The 23,851-nt window shown below is 35.6% G+C and overlaps 4 protein-coding genes across 5 annotated transcripts; 3 read left to right on the forward strand and 1 right to left on the reverse strand.

Moving 5' to 3' along the window:
- Nucleotides 1-1,342: 1,342 nt before the first annotated feature.
- LOC147539430 (uncharacterized) lies at nt 1,343-5,661 on the forward strand. The gene is made up of 4 exons (XM_086642010.1): nt 1,343-1,927; nt 2,021-2,185; nt 2,793-3,866; nt 4,806-5,661. The coding sequence occupies exons 1-4, from the start codon at nt 1,729-1,731 to the stop codon at nt 5,438-5,440; spliced, it is 2,073 nt and encodes a 690-aa protein (XP_086498136.1). The 5' UTR covers nt 1,343-1,728; the 3' UTR covers nt 5,441-5,661.
- A 3,385-nt stretch (nt 5,662-9,046) lies between these two features.
- LOC147539431 (putative protein phosphatase 2C 58) lies at nt 9,047-12,805 on the forward strand. Of its 2 annotated transcripts, XM_086642011.1 has the most exons (7): nt 9,047-9,101; nt 10,297-10,347; nt 10,568-10,612; nt 11,253-11,513; nt 11,612-11,885; nt 12,429-12,583; nt 12,662-12,805. In XM_086642011.1, exons 1-7 carry the CDS (start codon nt 9,090-9,092, stop codon nt 12,797-12,799), a joined length of 936 nt encoding a protein of 311 aa, XP_086498137.1. In that variant the 5' UTR covers nt 9,047-9,089; the 3' UTR covers nt 12,800-12,805. The 2 variants fall into 2 exon arrangements, with proteins under 2 accessions (XP_086498137.1, XP_086498138.1); XM_086642012.1 differs by lacking the exon at nt 10,568-10,612 and having other exon boundaries at nt 9,055-9,101.
- A 635-nt stretch (nt 12,806-13,440) lies between these two features.
- On the reverse strand, nt 13,441-15,933 carry LOC147539432 (uncharacterized). The gene is made up of 6 exons (XM_086641993.1): nt 15,479-15,933; nt 14,923-15,370; nt 14,278-14,416; nt 14,028-14,183; nt 13,888-13,950; nt 13,441-13,795 (listed from the first exon to the last, which is right to left on the reverse strand). Exons 1-6 carry the CDS (start codon nt 15,666-15,668, stop codon nt 13,568-13,570), a joined length of 1,224 nt encoding a protein of 407 aa, XP_086498119.1. The 5' UTR covers nt 15,669-15,933; the 3' UTR covers nt 13,441-13,567.
- A 4,153-nt stretch (nt 15,934-20,086) lies between these two features.
- Nucleotides 20,087-23,062, forward strand: LOC147539433 (basic helix-loop-helix (bHLH) DNA-binding superfamily protein). The gene is made up of 7 exons (XM_086641992.1): nt 20,087-21,547; nt 21,658-21,723; nt 21,809-21,877; nt 21,965-22,036; nt 22,208-22,438; nt 22,552-22,621; nt 22,707-23,062. The coding sequence occupies exons 1-7, from the start codon at nt 20,642-20,644 to the stop codon at nt 22,739-22,741; spliced, it is 1,449 nt and encodes a 482-aa protein (XP_086498118.1). The 5' UTR covers nt 20,087-20,641; the 3' UTR covers nt 22,742-23,062.
- The last annotated feature ends 789 nt before the right edge of the window (nt 23,063-23,851 follow it).

A 23,851-nucleotide genomic window follows, 5' to 3' on the forward strand; every position in this document is an offset into this window, starting at 1 on the left:
GGACTTAAAATGTGATGAAGAAAGTATATCTCATTACAAACCTCTTAGAGGTATTTATAGGATTACAAAGGATAACATAATATATTCTAATAATCCCTAATATGTTGCTAATTCCTTGATATCATACAATTCTTATTTTATCTCAAATATTTGATCTTGATATCTTGATCTTTTGCCAACTATTATTATTCACAAGATTAAATCCAATATTCCATAATATACTATCATGCCAACAAGAGGTAAACCAAAAGTCAATGCCATTTTGGTAATCATAAAGGAACACACATTTGATCATACGAGTTTATATTGTATGTTTCATTACAGGGAATTAAAGCTATCGCCCTTTTGTCATTTTGAAATGTCCCGCAATTACTCACGTTAAACAATTTAACGACCATTTTCCCGATTAGTGATGGGGAGCAAAGTCATTTTTTTTACTTATAAATTCTCAACATGCCTTCGAAGATTGGTTTAATTAACTAGGACTTTCGATTAGTTTATTTCTTCGATCACCTACATCTCTTCGACATTTTAGGCCGACTACTCATCTATAGGTTTTGGTACCAACTAACATTGTCAAACAAATAATAATAGTTGTTAGCAAGATTTCTTGGGATTGTTTTCACAATGTATGATATTATTTGTGTTTGAGTTGAAAATCCATCATTTTTATAATTCTCATGTGTTTCTTCTCTATTTTATAAAGGTATGAACTAATTTGAATCAATGACTCAACAATATTTCGAATAGAAAATGTGAATTTCTTTTTCTTGCCTTACTCTTCTCCACATTTTCTCTTAAATGGATTAATAAACATATGCCTATAAAAATGGTACCACGTTATTTAAATGTTCAGTTGTCTGAATTTAAAACTAAAATATTATGCTAGAAAACCAAAATTAATCAGATAGAAAAAAAATGTAGATATTTTTTGTTTTGCAATATCGTCCTTTCGAACATCTTGTGTCTTTTTAGTTTTTTTTTGATGAAATTTGTGTCTTTTTAGTTAAAGTAGAAAACCATTTACTTTTTAGTACTCTTAATGTACTTTATAAAACAGAGAAAGTTGTCAAAACTTATTATGTTAGTTCTCATTAAACAAGACAATTAATCTTTGTAAACTTCAAATCCATATGTAAATACTGAACAAATTTACACATATCTTACAAGTACTGACACGACTTATAGAGATTTGGACATATAGCTGAATCATAAAATTTGACGTGTCATTTTAACCAAGAATATACACAAAACTAAGTCATCTTTTAAAGTCTATTAAAAGTACATATTTCATTAGAGAAGTTTCTTGCCCCTTTATAGAACATTAGAACCCAAAAAGAAAAAACAACAAAAAATTTTAAATTTCTCTATCTCTTAGTTAAAACCAAATGAAGAACAAATTGATCCCTTAAAAAAAAAGAAGAACAAATTGATCAAAAAGAGAAATAATTTGGTGGATAAACACTCGTGTGGAAAACTTAAATATCTAAAATGAATGACATTGACTTGATTGTGCTAGCATAGGAAGAAACCACACGTCTAGTGGAGGAGGGTCAAATAGGGACCCATTAACGTGCTTTGCACATACTACTATTCTTCTTCATCATATACCCACACTCTCTTCCTCTTGAATTTCTCACTCTACACAGAAGAACCCACCATTTTTATCTCTCTAGGATTTCTCTGGTTTGAGGTTCTAATCTAATAAGACTCTGAAACAATTTCAGAATGCAGAAAGAGGGTCATCTTGTTTGTCATAGATGTGGTTGGACTTTCCCAAACCCTCATCCAAGTGCAAAACATAGAAGATCTCATAAGAAAGTTTGTGGAAAACTTCAAGGGTTTAAGCTTATTGAAAATGAAAATCATACCCATTTGTCAGTTTCTGATGATGATGAATATCTTTCAGATGAAAATCATTATCTGGGTAGGTTTAGATTCCATCCCTTTTCTTTTTGTTCTTCAATTTTACAAGGATTTGATTTTGAACTAATTTTAGTTTGTTTTTAATGTCAATTAGTTGAAGAAACAAGTACTAATAATGTAAAGGGTAATGGTAAAATGGGTAGACAAGTATCAAATAAATCTGTAGAGGAAGAATTTTCAGATGCCATTGCTGATTTCTTGGATTTTGAGACTACTTCAGAGATCTATTTTGATGATTGTTTAACTACTCCAAGTGATAGTAAGTGTTTTTTATATTCATATACTTAGTTTGATGATTAGTTCATTTTTAAGCTTAATTGTTGTTTAATTTGTGATTTATTAATGTGGGTTTCTATTGATTCAATCTTTTGAAGAGAAATCATGAAAACATCCAAAAAACATGAACATTTCAAAAAGGGGTTTTTGTGTTTTAAATGAGAAGCTTCCCCTTTCTTATGTTTTTTAAATTGGAAAAGTTTTTGGATTTTAAATGCAGTTGCCCTTTTGGGATTAAATATACTGTATTAAGAAATCTAGGTTCTATTGAATCCTAGTTTCAGTAAAGTGCTTTTTGAGTCACAAATTTAAAAGGTGTTTTAAGATTCTTGATCTGGTGGGTTAGTACCCAGTATTGAATTTCAAGTTATGAACAAGTTAGGAAGCCTTTTTACTGATTAAATGTTTGTTTTATGACATAGTGATTTGTTGATATATTTTCTAGCACAAGATTTGTGATTTTTATCATACCCACGAAAAATATGAGTGGCAGTCAATTAGTAATGGATTAGTTATTCAATTCGACTGATAAAATTGGTAATGGGGAAGATGGAAAGGACGCTAATTGTAAAAGATGAATTGTTTTACAGGGAGTAAACGTTCTTTAGATGCCACTGGTGAATCGAAGGTAGAGGAAACAAACGGTTTAGAACAGAAGTCATCTGATGATGAAGTCTCTTTAAGTGACGATGAAGGATGTAATGGGAAAGAGGTAAATGGAAGTTCACCCGTACTTTCTAAAAATTCCGATATGCATTTAGAACAATTTTCTGAGATGAATGTAGAAGATAGCGAGAATGGCGAAAGTTTCAAACCAAAAGCAGATTTAGTCCCTGAGTGTAGGGAAGAGAAGAATACTGAACTTGATCGTAAAAGTATTAAGGTTTTTGAAGAGAACTTCCAAAATGAAGAGGACAAGTCAAAAATCATGGCTGAGGAGGTATTTGTTGACGATAGTTTTGAATCAGATAAAGGGGAAGATCTTCCAGAAAGTACACTCAGTGTTTTAACTTTTAGCCAAACGGGGAAAGAGCGAATTGTTTCCGCTCTTGAGGTTCAAAAGTCTCCTTATTGTCAGCAGGATGAATCATCTGAAACCCATTTGCTAGTTGCTGGTGGTGAAGGTTCTAATTTTCCTCCCTCAAATGTCACAACTATTAATGTGACTGATAATTTTATTAGCGCTCATGCTGTCGCTTTTGAAGAAGTTGGAGCTAACAATTCAGATATAACAGAGCCGTTATTTGAGCCAACAGTATGTCCAGATGAAGAATTTCAAGAAGCTTCAGAAGAACTTGAAGTCAATAGAACCGTTCATTGTTCTTCTGGTGAATCTGAGCTACAGAAGGAGCTAATTTGTGCAGAAAGCAGCATTACTAAACCCGTTAAGGAAAAGGCGAATCTAAATGACGGTAACGTTGGGCTGATCGAAAGTTGTGCAGTTGATGGTGAATATCATCTTCTAAGTTCTGGCGAAGTTTTAGATAACAGTGCCAGAAGTTTTATTGGAGAACCCCATGTTAATTCTCAGTCGTTGCAGAATGAAAAAGAAAACGGCAATGTTAGCCAGCTGTCTGATATTTCTGCAATTGCAGCTCCAGATTCCTCTGTTGATCCAGTTAGCCAAGCTGGTAACGTGGATGGAAATCGCGTTTCTGTTTCAGGTATGGTTTTCGTTTTTCCCCTTTGTCCTTTATGAACTAGTAGAAGTAGAAAATACAAGTCAATGGCTGATATTTGGCTCATGTTACGGTTGCTTTGATATCCCTGTGAGTTTTATTGAAGTACTTCTCAGCTGCGAAATAAGGCAGATTTGGTAACCATTCAAATCGTCTGCTATGAAAAGCATTTGCTTAAAAAAAGTGCACTTCATTTTTCCTTTAGAATGCAACTTTCAAATAAAGGTTCATGATATCATGGACCCTAGAGCCAGTATTGGTATCCGAAACGGTATCGGATGTTGGACATTGCAACCTCAATTCGGATCACGGCTATATATATCCTTGTCTTTATTATTTGGATCTTTATCTTTACTTAGTTATAATTAGTACATCTTGATCACCCTTTGTTAAGTTAGATATGATCAAATTCACTTAGAGTGGTGTTAGATGGACTAATATGATTCTACGCAAGTGCAAACAAACTTAAAAAGATATCATAACTAAAACCGTTTGTTTTGCTGAATTCGACACGAAAAGTCTATTAAAAAGGTCTATCCATGTTGTATATCTTTTATCCATAAAAAACAATTCCAAACTAAGCATATTTGGAAGACTATTGTTAGTTACAAGGGATATTCTAAACGGTTGAAGTGCTGATTTCTTGGGTTTCAACATCTGATGGACTCTATTAGACATTTCCGTCTCTCGATTGTTGCTTGATTTTGTTAGCACTTTACATTATAAGTTCTAACCTTTGTAAATTGTAATTGATATTGCCCTACGATAACATAATGTGTGATTTCCCTTACCTCCCAAGTCCCAATATTATCTCATAAAAGAAAAGTCCCAACATCATGCACATCTTACAACAGAAAATCCATGCCACATAAGAAAAAGTTTTTCCAAAAATTCACTCTTTTATGTGTTTGGTATTTGTTGCAGATGGAACGGTTATTTCCGTAAAAGATGCAATTGGTGCACTTGGATCTGATAATGTGACACCAAAGGTAGAAATGACCGAGTTAGAGAACAGAATTGGTGCTATCGAGGATCATCTTTCTGGCAGTAACAATATCTCTGAGGCACCTTCGTGCATGACATTGGTCGAACCACTCAGCAAGGAAGATGACTCTGCATCTTCTGAAACCCAGAAACAAGTACAGGATCTTTCGCAAGTTGGGTTATTTCCTTCTATACCTCAAGTTGTGAATGAATCCCAAGGAAGAAAGTGGAATGAAGAGATAATCGAAAAAGCAGCAAATTGGGATTCCGAGAAATCTCTTACTCCATTAAAAACTCTCCTAGTTGAGGCTAATGGTGAAAGCAAACAGAAAGTAAAGCCCATAAAAAGTAATAAAACATCGACACGAAAAGTTGATGTCTCTACTGCTCAAAATTGCGACGATCTATCAGCCAAGAAGACTGCACATCCAACAACTGCAGCGGAAGTAATCACCAAAAGTAGCGAAGGAAAAGAATGGGATTCCCCGGCAAGGCTTCCAGTTAAACTGACTAGAGGGAAGAGAAAATCTAAACATTGGGTGCCATTTATGTGCTGCTCTTCTTCTGCTAATTAGAAACTCAAAACACAGTCAGTCTACTCAGATTCGCAATCTTCGACATAGATAGATGAACATTACCTTCAGATCAAACTGTTAAGTTTTATATACTCTTTCTTGTAGAAATTGTGCAGGTTTTTTGTTATTTGGTAACAGTATAAGATGTGACTTTTAGTGAATGTTTTAGGTCTACTTTTGTCTGAAAATAAGAGAATAATGTGGATACATCCTTACTTTTACTATCCACCATGATAATTTGCTAGACTCTCAGAATAATGCAGGATTAACTACTTAGAGCAGTTTGTTTTATGTGTCTTTCATTTCTTGTGATCTCTTAGGGTTGAAGTTGTAACAGTTATTCAACTCATCTTAGAAAAACCCTAATATTACTTGTGCCAACTGTCATGAACCGTTAGGTCCAACCAGGCACAGTCTCTCAAAACACACGGGCTGAAATGCAGAAATTGAAACCCTAACGTCAATGCATATAGACAACCTTCCACAACATCTCGAAGCACTCGTGACCTTTTAGTCATCTTGGCCTTGCCAATAATGCGGCACAAGACCTTGGTGTCCCAACATATGAGCTATGCTCATGCCATCCCCTGCGAAGCTTCCTTGAGTTACAGACTATCGCCCATTATAAATGATAACAACAATATTGTCAAACACACTAAGCCACAACGTGGATCTTGCCATCCGGTCCTAAGCTTCTGGCACATACGCATCTCAGTTTACCATCCAGACATGGGGTCATTGGGGTGTAGGAGCACACCATCTTGCATAAGCTATTTTAGCTCCCATATGCCCAACATAGCACATTAAGGTCCGACTCCTTGAATAGTTCAATCCTCTCAGTAGTATAAGCTAGCATGCGACATGGTCTGGCTCGACATGTGAAATTGAGGCATCTAGCCCAAAGGGAGGCTGCAGTACACTATCGTCAAGTACTCCCCAAGCCATCTCTTGTGACAAGGGAACCCGTGCAATATGCCCCTTTGACATATGCTAGGCCAGCTCTAGGGGTTGCACCCCTAGAGTATTTGCTCACTTTCGTGCACACTTTCTAAGATGTACGAACGCTACATCAACGAAGTCGGAGATCTATGCACATGGCACGAGTATGAAAAGAGACCACCCCTTCCTATACTATATACGCGAAATTCATGTTTTGTCTATTCCCACAGAGAAACATCAATCTTTCAACCAAACATACTTTTTCATAAAAATTGACGCCTACGTCTTAGTTTAAACTGAATGCAACCGACACCTTCCATCAAATGGAAAACGAGAGCTCTGACCCCGTCTCAGCCGACTGGTCTATTCGCTTACACGTGTCATCCTAGTAAACGTCACGACATAAGTTTCCCCGAACTAAAAGGTCGTGACACAAGGTAGGACTGTTCTAGACTAACCCACCATAAAATATTATGCGTAAATATTGCAAAATTGTGTGAATTGTTGGAACATGTGTCTGCGGTATACTTGTAAATTATATTGTGCTAAGTCTTTCTCGATACTCTCACCTAGTTCGTCCAAACTTAACACAAAGAGCTTTAGTTGTGATTTGATCCCACATATGTCAGAAGCCAAGTGTAATATCTCTTATAAAAGACTATATACTCATTCCTAATGACATACTTTAAAGTTGTGAGCTCTTAAAGTTCCAAAGCATACAAAATGTAAATAATAAAATAGAAGGGAAAAACGCTAACTGGGACAAACAATTTTTTTTTAATAAAGGATATTATTGTCTAGAAGTCCTTCCCTAATTTAAAATACAGTACTCATTGAAAATAAAATAACTTATTTAAAAAAAATAACTGTGTCCTTAGAAATAAAATAATTAATTTAAAAAAAAAAAGTTGCAAAGGTTAAAAAAGGAAATCGAAATCTCTCTCAATAAAATTAATAATTAAAAAAAATGAAACAAAAGAAAATAAAAAGTACTACCCGACCCACCTCTTTGGACTACCACTTGAACCGCCTGTGAGGCAAACAAGAGTTTCTCTCGCCATGTGACTGGTGAGAGGAGAGAAGAACCCTTGTTTCTCTCACAGGTAGTGGTTCAAGTGGGAGCCCCAGGAGGCGGGTTGAGTATACTTTTTGAGAAAATAAATAATAAGTAGAATACCAAAAAATTAGGGGGTCCAGAATATAACAATAATAAATATGGAAAGTCGGGTGACATGTTTGGGAAGAGCGCCTAGAACAATACTATGGGGAGCATATAGAAGCATTGGATTAAAATTTCGTCAAATTTAACTGACTCAACTGTTCGTGTCGTAGGACACAGGATATACCCTAGTCATCAACAATTGAGAAGGCCGGTTTGTATAATCCCACCACATTATCACAATGATTTTTTTCTTTAACTTGAGTAAGGTTTATTATAAGCCACCCTCACATTAGTGGAAAACAAACTGCAGTGTTATTTAGTAGGGGCTAACAGTACGATTCAGAATAAAAGATTTTATAAAGGTGCGTGCATAGGTGTGTTTTTACTCTTGGGCCTCCATCTTCTTCACACCTTACAGATTGGGCAGTCTGTGGTGGCCTTGAACAACACGGATTAGGTCCAGTCCAAGATCCACTTGGAATGCTGATAGAGTGATAGAGGGACGTGCAAAGAGTATAAGAGCATCTCCAATGCAAGACTCAATCTTAAGTGCCACCTAGGACTTTTAAGATGATGTGGAAGCATTAAGTTTTAAGATGTCTCAACTAGAAACTCTCTTTTTGAGATCTCTTTTGAGAGTCTTAAGTGTCCTAGTCATCAAATTTAATTTTTGGACCAATAGAAAGCCTTTCTTTCTCAACCCTTTTTTCCTATTAAATGTATGTGTGACATGTGTATCTATTAGAGTTTTTTAGAGTGTTGCATTGGAGAAGGACTTGAATTAGAGACACTCAAGTTAGCCACGTAAGAAAGAGAATCTCAATTGAGACTCAACACATAAGCCAATTAAAGTTTTTTCTGAGTTTTGCATTGGAGATGCTCTAAGGATTGGGCGCCTTTAGACTCACCCAATCATAAGGTCCTAGAACGCCTAGCTGAGTTGGAATACCGTTCAAAAATGATTGCGAGATTCACTCGTGTTACTCCCTGACACACTCCATAACTGAGTTGGCTAACAAAACAAAAGTTATTTTGGTCTTCTCATAATTTTTTCAGGACTCTTGAAAAGATTAAAATAACCCTTGTCCTATTACAGTGAGTATACGGTGGAGTGTAGCACATTCACTTGGCTGCCAAGTTTTGATCATGTACCCCACTCTGGAACAAGGTTCCTAGGTTTTGCTCCACAGACTCCCAGGTAGTGGTGGCTGTGAGAGATGACCCACCTCCTGGGTAGTGTTGGCGACACCTGAAGCTCTACCGCTTCAGAATGATATATTTTATATCGACATGGCATTAAGAACACATGCATTGTCATGCTTTCTTTTCTAAGTTTTCTTCTTCTATGGACGCGTTCAAATTCTTTCTAACACGCGTCTCTCTCTTTCTCTTTTTTTTTTTTTTTTTTGTTAAGAGGTCTCTCTCTTTCTCTCTAACAGTCTAACAACTCTCTGTAATAAAATACCCACCTCCAAAATTTGTACAAATACACTACTATTCAAACCCTCAAATAAAGAATCAGACCTAATTTCTTAACCCAAAAGGAGAATGGAAGTACAGGTAAATTCATTATCACACTATTATCTTTTTTGCACTTCTTTATATAACTCTATTAGTTTGATTCCTCATAGTTTTGCGATATCTTATTCATTTGACAAAATAAAAAAAAAAATTCCAAAATAGAGTACAAGCTTAATCTGGAAAATTAATTATGAAATCAATAAGCTTGATTAAAGACGATTCAAGTGAAAAAGTTCAGAGATCATTATATATTCATAAGCTTGATTAGGAGGTTTTCCATCTTAATAACAGGAATGCTTCCTAATAATACTGTGTCACTGAAGCACAAAATAAAATAAATTAAAATAACGTCTAACGAAATCCAACACTATATATTTGTCAAAATATTTAATTTTTTTATGCGACTTCGAAGATTCAGCCGGGCTGACTAGTGTATATGCACATATATGTTTGTATGTGTATGTGGTAGTAAGGGCCTCCTAAGACAGGGTGATCGTTTGTATGTGTATGTGTTAGAAAGGGGCTCTTAAGACCGGATGGCTATAGGCGTTGCTCTCTCTAGGTCAGGTCCGATCTCTTGTAAAGACCCAAGTCTGGCCACCGGGGCCGGTCCAGGTCCCGGCGCAGGGACGGCCCCGGTCCAGGTCCCGGATGCGGGGACGGCACCTGGCCGGGCGCAAAATAAACTTTCGTCGAAGAGTTAAACAGTTCCATCCTTTTTATCTTTGCATCTTAACTCTCATTACTTGTCTGGTTACAAAATTTCTCTTTATATTATAATGAGTTCTGAGAATAGTCCCACATCACGGAAGTATGAGAAGTCCATTTTGATTGGTATCTCTTCGGTACTTTGACCTAGAGAAGTCTGAAGTCCGTTGTAGTCATGTGACTTCCCAAGCCTTAGTAGTTAAGGATATTGTTTCCGCTTTTCGGACCTCACACAGGTACGGGGTTTTGTTATTAGTGAAGGCGCTACGAGCTCGCCAAAAGTCCTCGCCACTTACCAAACTTGAGCGTTCATCTATAGCACAGACTGCAGACACTCTCGTGAACGATGTAGGACTATCACAATCACCCCACCCTCAATCACCCCACCCTCAGTGAAGAGCCGTCATCGACTCTAATGCCACTTTTGACGCCCCAAACTTTAGCAGTTAACGATATTGTCCTCGCACCTCACAAGTCAAGTGGTGAAATTCTATATTTTTGCTAATCAAATTTGCCTAAATTACAGGTTGAGAAGAGGAAACAACACCCCCAAGAGAAATTCTTTAGAGAAAAGAAGGTCTGGCCCATTTATTTTGTTTTATTTATTTATATACTTTTCAACAAAAGGATTGTTTATATAGATATATATTGTGTATATGTCTTTTGTATGTTAATATCAAGTAGAATGTTTATATTTTGTTCCATCTCATTAGGGAGAGATTTGAGTATGTATTTTTTTCTTGTAATTCCAATGGGCAATGGTGGTTCTTATTTTAGTGTTAAAATTTGGATGACAGAAAAATAAAGGGAGTTTAGAAGAAGAGTTGTCGACCAAATATGAGGTATGTTAAGATAATTGTGGACTCTATTTAGAACAAAGGTTTTCAGATATGAATACTTCCCAATCTCACCGAAAAACGTTAAGATCAGAAGTGTTTATAACTAAATGTCAGGAAAACCCAACTATCTAATAATCCGATCTTTCATATGGTTATTGGTTCAGAGGATGTGAACTGTGCGAAAATATTGAAGCCCATTAAGATCTTGTCAATGTACATTAATTAAGGACAATAGTCATTTCAGGTTATTTTATTTGAGCTAATGGCATTTCGGTTTTAGACATATGTCTGTTTAAATGGACATATCAGCCCGAGTAATTAGCTATTGAAACGAGTGATACAAAAGCTAAAAATCCAAAGCACGATAACAAACAAATCCAATTCAAGCCAAGTTAGGTCTCAACTCCGATAAATTTGACAACACCTTAATGACGATTGGCGATTTTTATAGAATTTTGCTACTGTACTTTATATGCGATGCTTGGACCATCATTTTTTGTTTAATGCAGTGAAACAATAGTGTTTAATCGGTTCTCAAGTTTAAACATAACTCTAGTAGGTAATTTTGAACATGAAATCATTGCTCCACCCAACTTTTGCTTGCAAATATTTCTAATGTACTTTCTTTTTATCTTAAAAACAGAATGAATCCGAACAGGGGTCTAAACAGAATGAACCTGAACTACCTCTAGAAGACGATAAGAAGGCAACGAGAAAGAATGTCACACATGGTTACCACTTAGTGCAAGGGACTCAAGGTCATGCAATGGAAGACTATATGGTATCAAAAACCAAAGAAGTTGATAATACTGAGTTGGGAATATATGCCATTTTCGATGGGCATTCGGGACGCGATGTTGCCAAATATTTACAAAAGCATTTGTTTAATAACATCCTCAATGAGGTCAATTTACAATTATCATTCTATTTATCCACCACCAAGTGTCCTATTTCTCGATTCTGTATAGCACCCACAAATTACCGATACTTTTTTTTACGTAGCCGGATTTTTGGAGTGATACTGAGAATGCGATTAGAAGGGCATACAGAACTACGGATGACGAGATATTGGAAAACGTAGTTGGTTCCCGAGGAGGTTCTACTGCAGTTACAGCGATATTGATCGACAGGGAGAAGCTGGTTTTAGCCAATGTCGGGGATTCTCGTGCAGTCATATGCAACAACGGTGTGGCCAAACAGATATCCGTGGATCATGAACCTCGGAAGGAGCAAGAGACTATTGAGAGCAAAGGAGGATGTGTGATAAAGAAGCCTGGTATTCACGAATTTCACTTAACTTGTATTGTTTACTAGCTTTATTGTTCAGATAAAATGATGCGACATACAATAACGCAATTAGAGCATGACCTAAATTTGTGTACACATACAAATTTGCTCTTTAGATCTATAATGTTAGGGAATCTCGTGAAGTCCAATACTGGTTTGCACGGTGAAATGGTAACATATACAGGTTGTCTTTCATGTTTGCTAGGGTTTTGGTTTGGTTTCGCCACGTACTATACAGAGGTGGAGAAGCCTGTGTAATCCAGGGGCGACCCAAGGACCCCCGAAGTTGTGATACCGTGCCAAGAGTAATTGTATTTTTGGTTCGTTTCAGACTTTCGACACTTAGTATACTAAAGTGGAGAAGTCCGTGCAATCTAGGGTCGGCCCATGCCAGGAGAAGGACCACAAACCATGTGAGAGTGAGACTGCGCCGAGGTCTATGGTGAAATCGGCTTTGTATTGAGACGGGTGTTGCATATTCTTGACTTAACAATGTTATGGTGTTTCTGACTTGTACCATGAATGAAAACAGGGAACGTTCCGCGAGTAGATGGGCAGTTGGCGATGTCGAGAGCATTCGGAGATGGGAAACTAAAGGAGCATATAACTTCAGAACCAGATATAGCTATAGAAAAGATTGACATGGAAACTGAATTCATTATTCTAGCAAGTGATGGGTTGTGGAAGGTATGTAATGGTGAACTATTACTCTGTGGATTTGAGAGAGAGAAATGTGTTAGGTTTTCTCATGATGAAAAATTGCAGGTGATGTCAAACCAAGAAGCAGTGGACTGCATAAGAGAGAAGGATGATGCAAAAGAGGCAGCTAAATGTTTAGTAGGAGAGGCTCTTGATAGGGGAAGCACTGATGATATCTCCTGCATTGTTGTGATCTTCCAGTAGTGAAAACAGATTCCTTTGTGAAGTATCATTTCTCTTTTTTATGTTGTAAAACTGAATTAACTTGTTTTTTTCAGTGGGTCTCCTTTAAAAAATAAATGTGACTACCATGAAAAAAATATTCAAGAATGTGATTTCTGGAAGAAATAGTCTTTAAGTTATAGATATTAAAAAACAAGAGAGTTCTAATACAAAGAGGCCCCCAATAAAACTAAACCTATCCACAAGTGCTTCTAAATATTTCTTTAGAACAAGTTTTTATATCCATTTCAAATGTTAAATGTTTTGTACACTTCTCACTTTTACGGAGCGCTTTGATCAAATAGCTTCAATTTTTGATCGAATGAACACTTTGGTAAGATGAGAAAAGAAATGGTACTCCCAAGGGTTGGAAAGATATAACCACTAACATAGAGGAACATTTGTTGTCAAAGTTTTCCCTCAACAAGGATAGTGGTAGTGTGTGTACTCTAAGGGTCATGAAGATGCCACCGATTCATAACGTATGGTGTCGGCGATACCCTATCAATTGCACATTATTTCCATAGGGTGTTATGCTCTTCTGCATATGTGTAGGTTCTCTTGAAGTACTGACTTTTTTAGTGCAGTGGGTATTAAGACAAAAAAAAAGAGAAACACTAACAGGCTCTGAAACTCCTTTTAAGCATATAACCGCATACCCTGTTCCATTAAGTAGAGATATCTAATAGTTAGAACTAGATTTGTTTCACAAAAGAGAAGCCAACCACTTCAAAGTTAACCGAAGAAAAGTCATGCTTTCGCAACAGCCCCAAGGAGGGGAAACTGGCCTTGGTCCTCAATGCTAGGTGCAGGGGCAGCAGAAGAAGCAGCACCACTATCAGACCTCCCTGAATACCCTCCCCTGTATCCACCCCGCCCACTACTACGTTCACCCCTTCCACGACCACGTCCACCCCGTGCGCGGCCACCATACCTCTCACCTTCTGCTGGCTTTAGGAACTCCGTTATATTCATTGCCTGCAAAAGATCGATACTTGTCAGAGTACAAAAAGAGAACTTCCCATCTTAAGTGAACGTCAAATTGGTTAACAGGAGTAGATTGCTAGTACCTTGCGTGCCTTCTCTTCTTTTTCAAGACTTTCTTTCTTCTTGAGTTTTTCTTTCTCAGATTTCTGAAACGATAAGGTTCCATGTCAAGCAAGAGAGAGAGAGAGGGAGCAGTTGTAGGATTACAAAATCATATACGCACCAGCTTAATGAAAAGATCCTCCTCTTTCTTTTTCTCAACCAGTAGCATTGCCTCGAAATCCTTGTCCAGACCAACCTTTCTCTCTTCTGTCTTTACTCCTTCCAAAGCCTTCCTCTTTTCAAGCATCACTTTTTCGTATTCAGCAAGAGTCATTTCCTGTATCGAAATCATCAACGCTAACAAATGAAGAAACTTGATACACATACGAGACAAAATACAAATCCTCCATTAGCAAATAGAAGAACATTACTTTGTCTTCTTCCTCCACGACATTCTTCTTTTCAGCAGTGCTTTCTGACACTATTTCGATCTTGACCTCTTCAATTTTACCCTCTTCAGTTTGTTCAGGTTCTACGACCTTTGCTACTTCCACAGTCACGGGATCACCCCTGCGAAATGTAGTGTCTAAGCAATCCAAGCATCAAACGAAAGAAAAAATATGATATATGTTGATCTACAATTTCACTAATGAACAAACACGATGAAAAAGTCGAGTTATCACAACGTTATGATAATCTTTCAGCTAGTAAGAGAAAACAATGATATAACAATGAAATATTTAAAGTTATTCACGGAAGGCTCCAAAAACTCAACTTGACGACATAGAACATATAATTAGCAGCAAGGGAATTAGCACTATGATCTGAACTAGTCCTATCTTTACTCAAAACATTCAGCGAGACGTAACCTAGGCGATTGAGTCCACTACACCAAAGATACAATTTGTATTAACTATGAAGCGATTCAATCCGAAGGAACGTGCAAACATAGAAGCTTCACAAATCTTCATTATCACATTATAATGCAACTATATTAACTAGATTATAAAGCACATACAAAACCACACCATTCACCCACAAAATATGAAAGACCACAATATAAGTGAAACGCTTACCAATCACCCCAACCCGCATTTTCGTTTACACGATTGACTTCTGGTTCTCTCTTCTCTCCGAAACCCTCTCTCCTTTCAAAACCCTCAAATCCTTCATCTCCCCTACTTCTCATCCCATCACGTCCACCATAATATCTATCTCTTCCTTCATTACCACCACCACCATTTCTATTTTCATTCCTAAAATTTCTAGCTCCCCTTGAAATTTCCCAACCTTCCCCTTCATTCTCAGTACCACCACCATGAACTTGATCACTTCCATTCCTAAATCCATGAACATCTTCATTAAACCCTCTTCCTCTTCCACGCCCTCCTCCACTTCTTCCCCTTCCACCACCATAATTCCTCTGATACCCATTCCCTCTACCATTATCAGAATTATTCCCACCTGATCCTACTCTTCCTGAACCACCACGACCATGACTTCCCCTTCCTCTCTCTGTTCTCACTGTAAACCAATCAAAACAACAACTTTTACAAGATTTTTCGAGAATCAATCAAAAGGAAACATCTCGAAAGCAACAAGAAAGAAACCCCTAAGGAAAGAAAGACTCACCAGATTCTCCAGGGGGTAAGGGCTTCGAAGGTAGCTTACCCGCCGGACCGGGAAAAGATTTCTTGTTCTTCTTATCTGGTAATGGTGAAGAGACGACGACGACCTTAGCAGCGACATTCGCAAGAAGAGAAGAAAGATCATCACTTTCATCATCACCCAAAAGGGCAAATGAGTTGACTTGCTGAGCCATTAAAGAATCCTTCCTCCTTTGGTTGTGCTACAAATACTATTTCAGTGATCAAACCCTAATTACCCAATTCATAATTTCTCTCTCTCTCTCTCTAATAACAGTCAATTGCCTGAAATTGACGCGAAATTGAGGGAAGACAGATGAATAGATTCTAGAGAGAGAGAGGGAGAGAATGTTTGTGAGGAAAAGAGTGAGTTTGAAGTTCCATCAATTGTGTGTATTGGTTGAGAGTTGAGGTTACCTAACCATGGTTAACTAAAACCCCTAAATTAGTTCCCACTACCACTAGACTAGACTAGTAGCTATTAGTGAAAGAGAATTGCTATTTAGTCCAAAATAATTGAAAATTGACTCAACAGTCCAAAAAGTGAGAGGCGATTAGAGACAAATCCACGGTAGAAAAACAATTAGCCGCAGATCCTTGGGTAATTTCATTGCTGGTGAGAATCTAGAAATTATGGAAGAAGGGTTTATTTTCTGCATAAATGTGTTTTTTTTGGGTAGGTGAAAGTCATCTCTATGTCTTCATTTATGGTGCAATTACTATTTCTAGGGGTTGTTTTGAAAGAAATTACAGAATGTGTCAACGACAAACGATCATAAACCTTAAACGAGATCACAGAACTTATCAGAAATAAGTTTTGCAACCTAGATCACGAATTTATCAGAAACAGGATTATAATCATATAAAAATGAGATAGAAAATAAGATACAAAATATATGAGAACGAGATCAGATACATATTGATGGTATTAAGTGGTTTGTATCTGTTTAGACAACCACAAACGATTATTTTTGTGATCCATTTTTATTTGCTTTTGTTTTTTTCTGTTTCATGTTTGCATGTGTTTTGGTTCGTGTTCTATTTCAACCTTATGATTTAGACAAGCAGTAGTTTGGTGAAAAGTTGATTGTGTTCTAATTGTGTTCTTTTTTGTGATATATATATATATATATATATCATTATATTTTTATTTATTGATTTTTATGTATTATTTTTTTTTTGAATTGTCAGCGGGTTGAAGGGACCCTACCCTAAACGAAAAATGAATCAAAAAATAAACAAATGCTCTAAACGAAATATATCAAAAACCGGACTATGACTGTCTAACTCTAATTACACCCCTTTTATCATCGTACACAATCTTCTTAAGTTCCTTTGGTAATTCAGTTTGTAACATTTTCAAAAACCCTCCAGTTGGTCGCGTCTTTGATAGGAAGTCTGCAGGCTGATTAATCTCTCTAAACCATGTTTAATCGAGCATTCTTCAAACTGTCCCAATAAAGTCTGAATCTCTTTAACTAACCGTGCAGTCTGCCATGGAGGTGGTTTCACGCTATTGGTCAGGATAGAAACAGTCAGTGCCGAGTCAGTCGTCAACTGGAATCATTTCCTGTCAAATTTATGGACTAGCTAGAGACCTAATCGGATTCCTTGAAGTTCATGAGTTAGCACCGATACCCTGTTCATCGTAAAGGCAGCAACAACAACTATTACGTCGCCTTGGGCATCTCTGATGATAGCTCCAAACCCAGCAAAGGAGGAATCATAAGTTCCATCGGTGTTAATAATAACTTCATTGGCTTCTGGTCCCTGTCATTTATGCTTTGGAGCTCTTTTGAGACAGTGAAATTACTAGGTTAAATCGATCTAATATTTGTGTAGCATCACTCGTTGCGACTGATTTGCGTTTCCAGACCATGGCCTTCATTCGCACATTTCTGATCACTTGTCTCAATACCACTGTTGTCGGTCTGTTCTCGCCACTGTTCTCATTTGAATGTGTCCAACATTTATGGTCTCTCAAATACTTTGATTTTGATTAAGCCTGTCAATGGATATCCAAATCTTCGACATCCGATCCGCATCTGTATTTGAATTTTAAAAAAATATCTGAAATTTTGGATATCGCATGCGGATTCGGATATTACTTATCGGATACGGATACAGTAATATTCGATCCGATAAATATCCGTATCCGATAAGTAATATAAAAAATAATAAAAATTTAAATTTATTCATTATAATATACAAAATGTATGGTTGAGATTTATTATTTAGATCCAATGATTAAAATTTTTGAAATTTTGTTAAAGTTTTAGATATCGGGTATATCCGATATCCGTTAATATTATCAGATTCGGATATTGATTTATCATATCCGTTACATAATTATCGGATACGGATATTCGGATAGCTTATCGAATTCGGATACGGATATGCCTATATCCGATAAACTACCTTTTACATGCTTAATTTTAATGCTCTCCATATTTATGGACTTCCTCAATAGTGACTGGAAGTCTTAAACCACTACACCTAATCCCCTATATAATAGAGTAGTTTCACACCCTCAATAATTTAACCTCCACTTTCAACAAAAAAAAATAAAAATAAATAATAATTTAACCTCCACAAGTTTTTAATTCAAGAATAAATTAAAGAAAAGGTATATTCACTAGAGAAACCAAAACAAAAATATATTTATAAACTATTCTCTGTTTGACTAATTATTGTAAAATCATAAAATCTGACACAAGTAATTATATATACTTCCCTCTTTTCCAATTTCATTATTGGTAGGTTCATATTGTTCTGAATGAATCCAAGTTTGTAAAGTGGGACTTGAGATGAATGTAATGGAGAACACTTGTTACACCCCTATACCCAATAACATCAATTTCTTACAGTACCTTCACACCTCTTCATGAGTGAACTTACAAAACTATGTTTGGGCCTTCTAATAAATACCAAATTTGTTAGAAAAGTGGGCAATTCATAATCTGAAATTTTCACTGAAAAACCAAAAAGTTAGGTTATAACATAATAAGTTCAATATTAACTGAATTTTTTGATTCACCAAACAAATTATTTTTACATGACATCGTTATCTTACTGCATTAAACAAAACATAAATAATTATATGCATTTTACTGTTTAGCAACTTATTTAATGTTGCGTAAAACACAAACTTATTCCTACAAATATCTACACATAACAATTAACAATTAGTGATAAATTTCTGTATTTTCGTAAGAAAAAATGAAGGATTCAAAATATAGATTTATTACTTTTTTTTTATTAAGTCTGGATTTTAAACCTATTTAATTTTTTTCTTTATTTCGGACCTATCACCCACTTACCAGCTTATTCTTGTCCTTCGACTTCCTCTAGTCTACAAGTTCCAACTGATATTCAGTTCCAATTTTGTATTTTTGGTTAAACCAGGTTTGTTCTTTTACTTGAAACCTGAACAGTATTACATTCGGATCCAAACCAAAAGCTAGTTGAAGCCCATTCTTTTCACTTACCGTGTCCTAGCATGTGCCCACCAACAACAATTCGGGGACACTTAAAATTAAAAAAATAAGATACTAATAATAATAATTAAAATAAGAAGCGCACAAAAATTAAATATTTAGGCATTAAACATTTTCTTTTCTTTATACTTTCTTTTTAGAATGAGAATATAAGTGAGAAGAAAAACACCAACCATTGCCGTGATAACCAAAATTCTTAACGAAAAGAAAGACAATGTTTTGGGTAGTTGTAATGTTATATTTGTGCCGCTATTTGGGTAATAGCGTTTCTACTTGTGGAGAAACATAAAAATGTTCGAATAGAGAAATAAAAGTAATTATTTCAAAAATGTTTCTATATCCAGATTTGATGAAGGAGAACAATGTTGTTTTTTTTCCAATTTTCGAGAACAATGTTGTTTTGTCGGTCTTTCAAGTTTAGAGCCAACAGTCACTCAATTCCAGTTCCAATTCCAGATGAATGAGATGTTCAAGTTTGAATTTTTTTTGACGAAGTTGGTCAACATAGATACTGAAAGGTAAGATGAGAAAGTTAGTCTGAAGGTAGTTTTCACAATAACTGAACGCCCAAATCTGACGACTCAGATGGCATCCAAACGAAATCCTAACGACCCCTTGTTTTTAGACTTCGGGACCCTTTCGAGCGTATACATAAGATCTTATAACTCGTGTTCTTCCCGCAGTTCGTTTCTTGTTCTAACGACCCACATTGCAGCTGACTGTCAGCTCAAGAGAATCACCACACTTCTTCATGAAATGTTGCCTTCTTCCAACCAATCCAACCCGACCTTTAGCTATCTTGGGTTTTAGGGTTTCTGAAGAAGTAAAGGGTTCCCATCGCCAGAACAGTGGGATTGAGAGTGAGAGATAACATTAAAGTTTGAGAGAGACAGAGGGAGAGAGAGATATACAGAGATAAAAAAAAAAACAAAAATCATCTGCGATGACAGTTTGTCAACAACCCTTATCGGCAATTGCAGTTTGTCAATAACCATTACCGACATGAAAAATAAATGATAACAGGATTGAACAAACACAAAAAATGAACAAAAAAAAAAACTCTACTCAAGATTTTGTACCTCAAAAATAATTCTTCTTTCTCCAAAGGGGTGACCACATTTATTTGGCTCTCAGAACAAAAAACATGGAGAAATAAAAGCTTTTCAAACCTCTATTTTTCCAGACTTTCATGGTAGAATTAAAGATAAGAAAGATCATATTTTTCAAACGAAGAAGAAACATTAGCTGGTTAATTTGACGTCCTAGAGTGAGAGAAACAAATTAGACAGAGTAAACAACAACAACAACAACAGTAGTTGTTGCAGTAGAAGTATTAAGAAAGTCAAACAAACATTTTCATTTTTTAAGCTTAATTATTTACTTTCTTCCATCCCAAGTTCACAACCCATTTCTCTCTCTCTCTCTCTCTCTCTCTCTCTCTCTCTCTCTCTCTCTCTCTCTCTCTCTCTCTCTCTAAACTAAACAAAAACAAACATTCCAATTGTCAACAAAAATTCTTTCTCATTTCATCTTTACAAACCCATCTACTTCAATTTCAAACACCACCCCTCATTTTCCAACTTCATTCTCAATCTGGGTTTCTAATTTTATCTCTTTTCCCACACTTTTTCTTCAAAAATTTCTCATTAACAATGGAAGATCATTATCAAGTTGGTGAATTACCCAATTCTTTCTTTAATCACAATTGGGATGAAGATTCAATAGATCAAAGTCTTAACTTTGAATCTGCTTTAAGTTCAATGGTTTCATCCCCTGTTGCTTCAAATTCTTCAATCAATCCTACTGATAGCAGTAGTATTGGAATGAGAGAATTAATTGGAAGATTAGGAAGTATTTGTAATTCTGATGAAATCTCTCATCAGAAATCTCAAACATTAAAAACTACTTCTTGTTATACTACTCCATTAAATTCACCTCCAAAGCTTAATCTCTCAATTATGGATCATTCAATGAGAGAATCAATCACAACCCATCAACCATTACCTCCTTTTTCATCTAATCCTGGATTTACAGAGAGAGCTGCAAGATTTTCGAGCTTCGGAACGAGAAGTTTCAACGGATTATCGACACAATTCGGGTCAAATGAACATGAATTTCCTTATAGATCTAGTACTAGAGCTGAAACTGGAAATTTGTCTAGAGTTTCTAGTACTCAGTCTTTGAAAAATGCTGGATCTCAAATGAGATCTGTTTCAATTTCAGATAAGAGATTTCATAGATTATCACCTGAAAAAGGAGAATTCAATAATACCCATGAAGATTCTTCAATTTCTGAACAGATCCCAGTAAAAGAAAATGGATTAAAAGGTATAAAGAATGATGAAAATGCAAGAAAAAGAAAAACAGTTCAAAGAGGTAAAGCAAAGGAAACCGATTCGAATTCGAAGAGAAGCAAATCAAGTGATGATTCAGGAAATGAAAAGGACTCTGTAAAGAACAGCAAAGAAAACCAGAAACCTTCTGAACCACCAAAAGACTACATTCATGTCAGAGCAAGAAGAGGAGAAGCTACTGATAGCCATAGTCTTGCTGAAAGAGTAACAAAAACTCAATCATTTTCAATCAAATTCATCATAATTGACAGTTTGACACCATTATTTCCTTAATACTAACCTGGGTATCGTTTTTTTTTCGGTTTTATTCGCAGGTTCGACGAGAAAAGTTCAGCGAGAAAATGAAGTTTCTTCAAGATCTTATACCTGGTTGTAATAAGGTAATGAAAGATCTGCCAATTCTCTGTTAGTTTAGGTTTTACAATTGAAGAAGTATATGAACTAGTCCATGAATTTCGGTTACAGATTACTGGAAAAGCAGTTGTTCTTGATGAAATCATAAACTATGTACAGTCACTGCAGAGACAGGTTGAGGTAATTTTAGTTTTCAATCACTGGCCACCATTTTTTCGATGATCAAATTCGATTAGTTTTAATGATATGTGTTTGATTCATTTGCAGTTCTTGTCAATGAAGTTAGCAACTTTTAATCCAAGACTTGATTCCAATATGGAAACATTACTCTCTAAGGATGTAAGTTTGTGTTTTTTTCCACCAAAATATTTTCATTTCCGTGTCTACTGAAATTTCCACCGAAACCGAAACTTCATTTCTTCGTTTTCTAGAGTCCTTATTATCTGTCGTTTGAGCCCGTATAATGAGATTTTTTGAACTTAGATATGTATTTTTCTTATCGAATTACAGATACTTCAATCTCGTGGGCCTTTCCCAAACTCGAATTACCCGTTAGATTCTTCTGCTTCAACATTTCCTTATGGTCAACTACCTCATCAACAAGGACTAAATTTACAAAATGGAATTTCTAATGGAGTTGAGAAACATTGTTCAATGAATCCATTAGATTCTGCTGCATTTCGACGAAATTTAAGCTTGGAATTACCTCCCTTTGATGGGTTCCTTGAATCTGCTTCTCAGGTACTTAGACTCTCACCAATTTTCGGTTTATAACTCAACTTATTTGCTCAAGAATTCAAAATGTTTATGTTTATAAGTTTTTGATCTTTGTGGCTTCATATTTTTGTTTCTAGCTTACATCATTTTGGGAAGATGATCTCCAAAGTGTTGTGCAAATGGGGTTTAACCAAAATCAAGAACATGGTAAGAGAACAAATTCTTGTAATATTTAGTTCTTTCTTGGCCTTAAGAGTTCTTTCTCGAACTTAATTTCAATCCAATATTGCAGGTTTGTCTTCAACCAACATGAAAGTTGAGCCTTGATAATTATTGATTGTTTTAACTAAATTCGATCGAGGCTATCAAGTTGATAGAAATATCTGTAAATACGGATAAAATGTGGGTTCTAACAAGCTCATGAACTATCTTCGATCTTTTCAATTCCGAGGAGAGAAGGTATACTCTTTGTTGTTTTTTTCGGCTAGCGATTCTTTAGAGATTTTTTACAAGTAATATCCGTTGTAAAATTATTTTAACAAATTAGCATCTTAAGGTGAAAAATAGGTGTAAAAAGCACAATTAAGATGTGTTTATCATATTATACTTTTGATAAGATTTATATCATTAGTTAATTTTCTTACTAAATCATTAAGATGTAATGACATTATTTCCAGTTCGATTACAGTAAATGACATAAATTTTAGTGACTTATATATTAGATTGCTTGTAACGAGTACATTGAAAACGACATATCTTTTGGCTTAAATTTGTTTGAGTGGAGACATTATCACACGAAATGCGGGTATTAAGCCCGATAATTGTGGGTAATAATGATAGTTTACTATATAACCCAGCTGTTGAAGGAAAAAAGGTACATAATAGACTAAATTGTTCAATTAAGTTCAAATCTATGATTAAGATGTTTGGGTATATTTTGAGCTGGAGTCAACCATGAACAAATGAAAAGTCTTTTTCTTTTTCATAAAACAAGTACAGGTATGAATCCACTATAACTTTAAATAAAGGTATTAGAACTTTGAGGACCTAGGTTGCCATTTTGTTGATGATTTATGGATCTGAAAGATCCACTTAAGTACTCATAGGTAGTGTTGTTTTTGTATGACTCGTAATGTCTGACTCATATATATGGATGGTTTTTAATACATCGGGTTCAAACTAGTCAAATCTCATATTTATTACAAAATTATAAATCCAACTCTTTATAGAATAGGGGGGAGAGAAGGAAACTTTTAATATAGTTTCAGTCATTACAATGAGAATAATTTTCAAACTTAAAAGAAGATGCTCTTGTTCTTTAAGTTTGATGCATATTAAGATGCCTTGGAATATTTTTACATTCATTGAATGGAAACTACCTGTTGGACTTATGTAAACATATATGACTATGTGTATGTAAATACGAATATAATCATA

Source organism: Eschscholzia californica, unplaced genomic scaffold (genome assembly GCF_041429995.1).
Source record: "Eschscholzia californica isolate CP2 unplaced genomic scaffold, dmEscCali1.0.p SCAF_5, whole genome shotgun sequence".
NCBI classification, from domain to species: Eukaryota; Viridiplantae; Streptophyta; class Magnoliopsida; order Ranunculales; family Papaveraceae; genus Eschscholzia; species Eschscholzia californica.

Bases quoted from the DNA above. Each gene is read 5' to 3' on its own strand.
- LOC147539430 (XM_086642010.1), top strand. From the start codon at position 1,729: ATGCAGAAAGAGGGTCATCTTGTTTGTCATAGATGTGGTTGGACTTTC. The intron at 2,186-2,792 runs GTAAGTGTTTTT...ATTGTTTTACAG, and splicing joins TTTAACTACTCCAAGTGATA to GGAGTAAACGTTCTTTAGAT. The intron at 3,867-4,805 runs GTATGGTTTTCG...TATTTGTTGCAG, and splicing joins AAATCGCGTTTCTGTTTCAG to ATGGAACGGTTATTTCCGTA.
- LOC147539431 (XM_086642011.1), top strand. The intron at 10,348-10,567 runs GTCTGGCCCATT...TTTGGATGACAG, and splicing joins AATTCTTTAGAGAAAAGAAG to AAAAATAAAGGGAGTTTAGA. The intron at 12,584-12,661 runs GTATGTAATGGT...GAAAAATTGCAG, and splicing joins CAAGTGATGGGTTGTGGAAG to GTGATGTCAAACCAAGAAGC.
- LOC147539432 (XM_086641993.1), bottom strand. From the start codon at position 15,668: ATGGCTCAGCAAGTCAACTCATTTGCCCTTTTGGGTGATGATGAAAGT. The intron at 15,371-15,478 runs GTGAGTCTTTCT...ATTGGTTTACAG, and splicing joins CTTACCCCCTGGAGAATCTG to TGAGAACAGAGAGAGGAAGG. The intron at 13,951-14,027 runs GTGCGTATATGA...TTATCGTTTCAG, and splicing joins AGGATCTTTTCATTAAGCTG to AAATCTGAGAAAGAAAAACT.
- LOC147539433 (XM_086641992.1), top strand. From the start codon at position 20,642: ATGGAAGATCATTATCAAGTTGGTGAATTACCCAATTCTTTCTTTAAT. The intron at 22,037-22,207 runs GTAAGTTTGTGT...ATCGAATTACAG, and splicing joins AAACATTACTCTCTAAGGAT to ATACTTCAATCTCGTGGGCC. The intron at 22,622-22,706 runs GTAAGAGAACAA...CCAATATTGCAG, and splicing joins TAACCAAAATCAAGAACATG to GTTTGTCTTCAACCAACATG.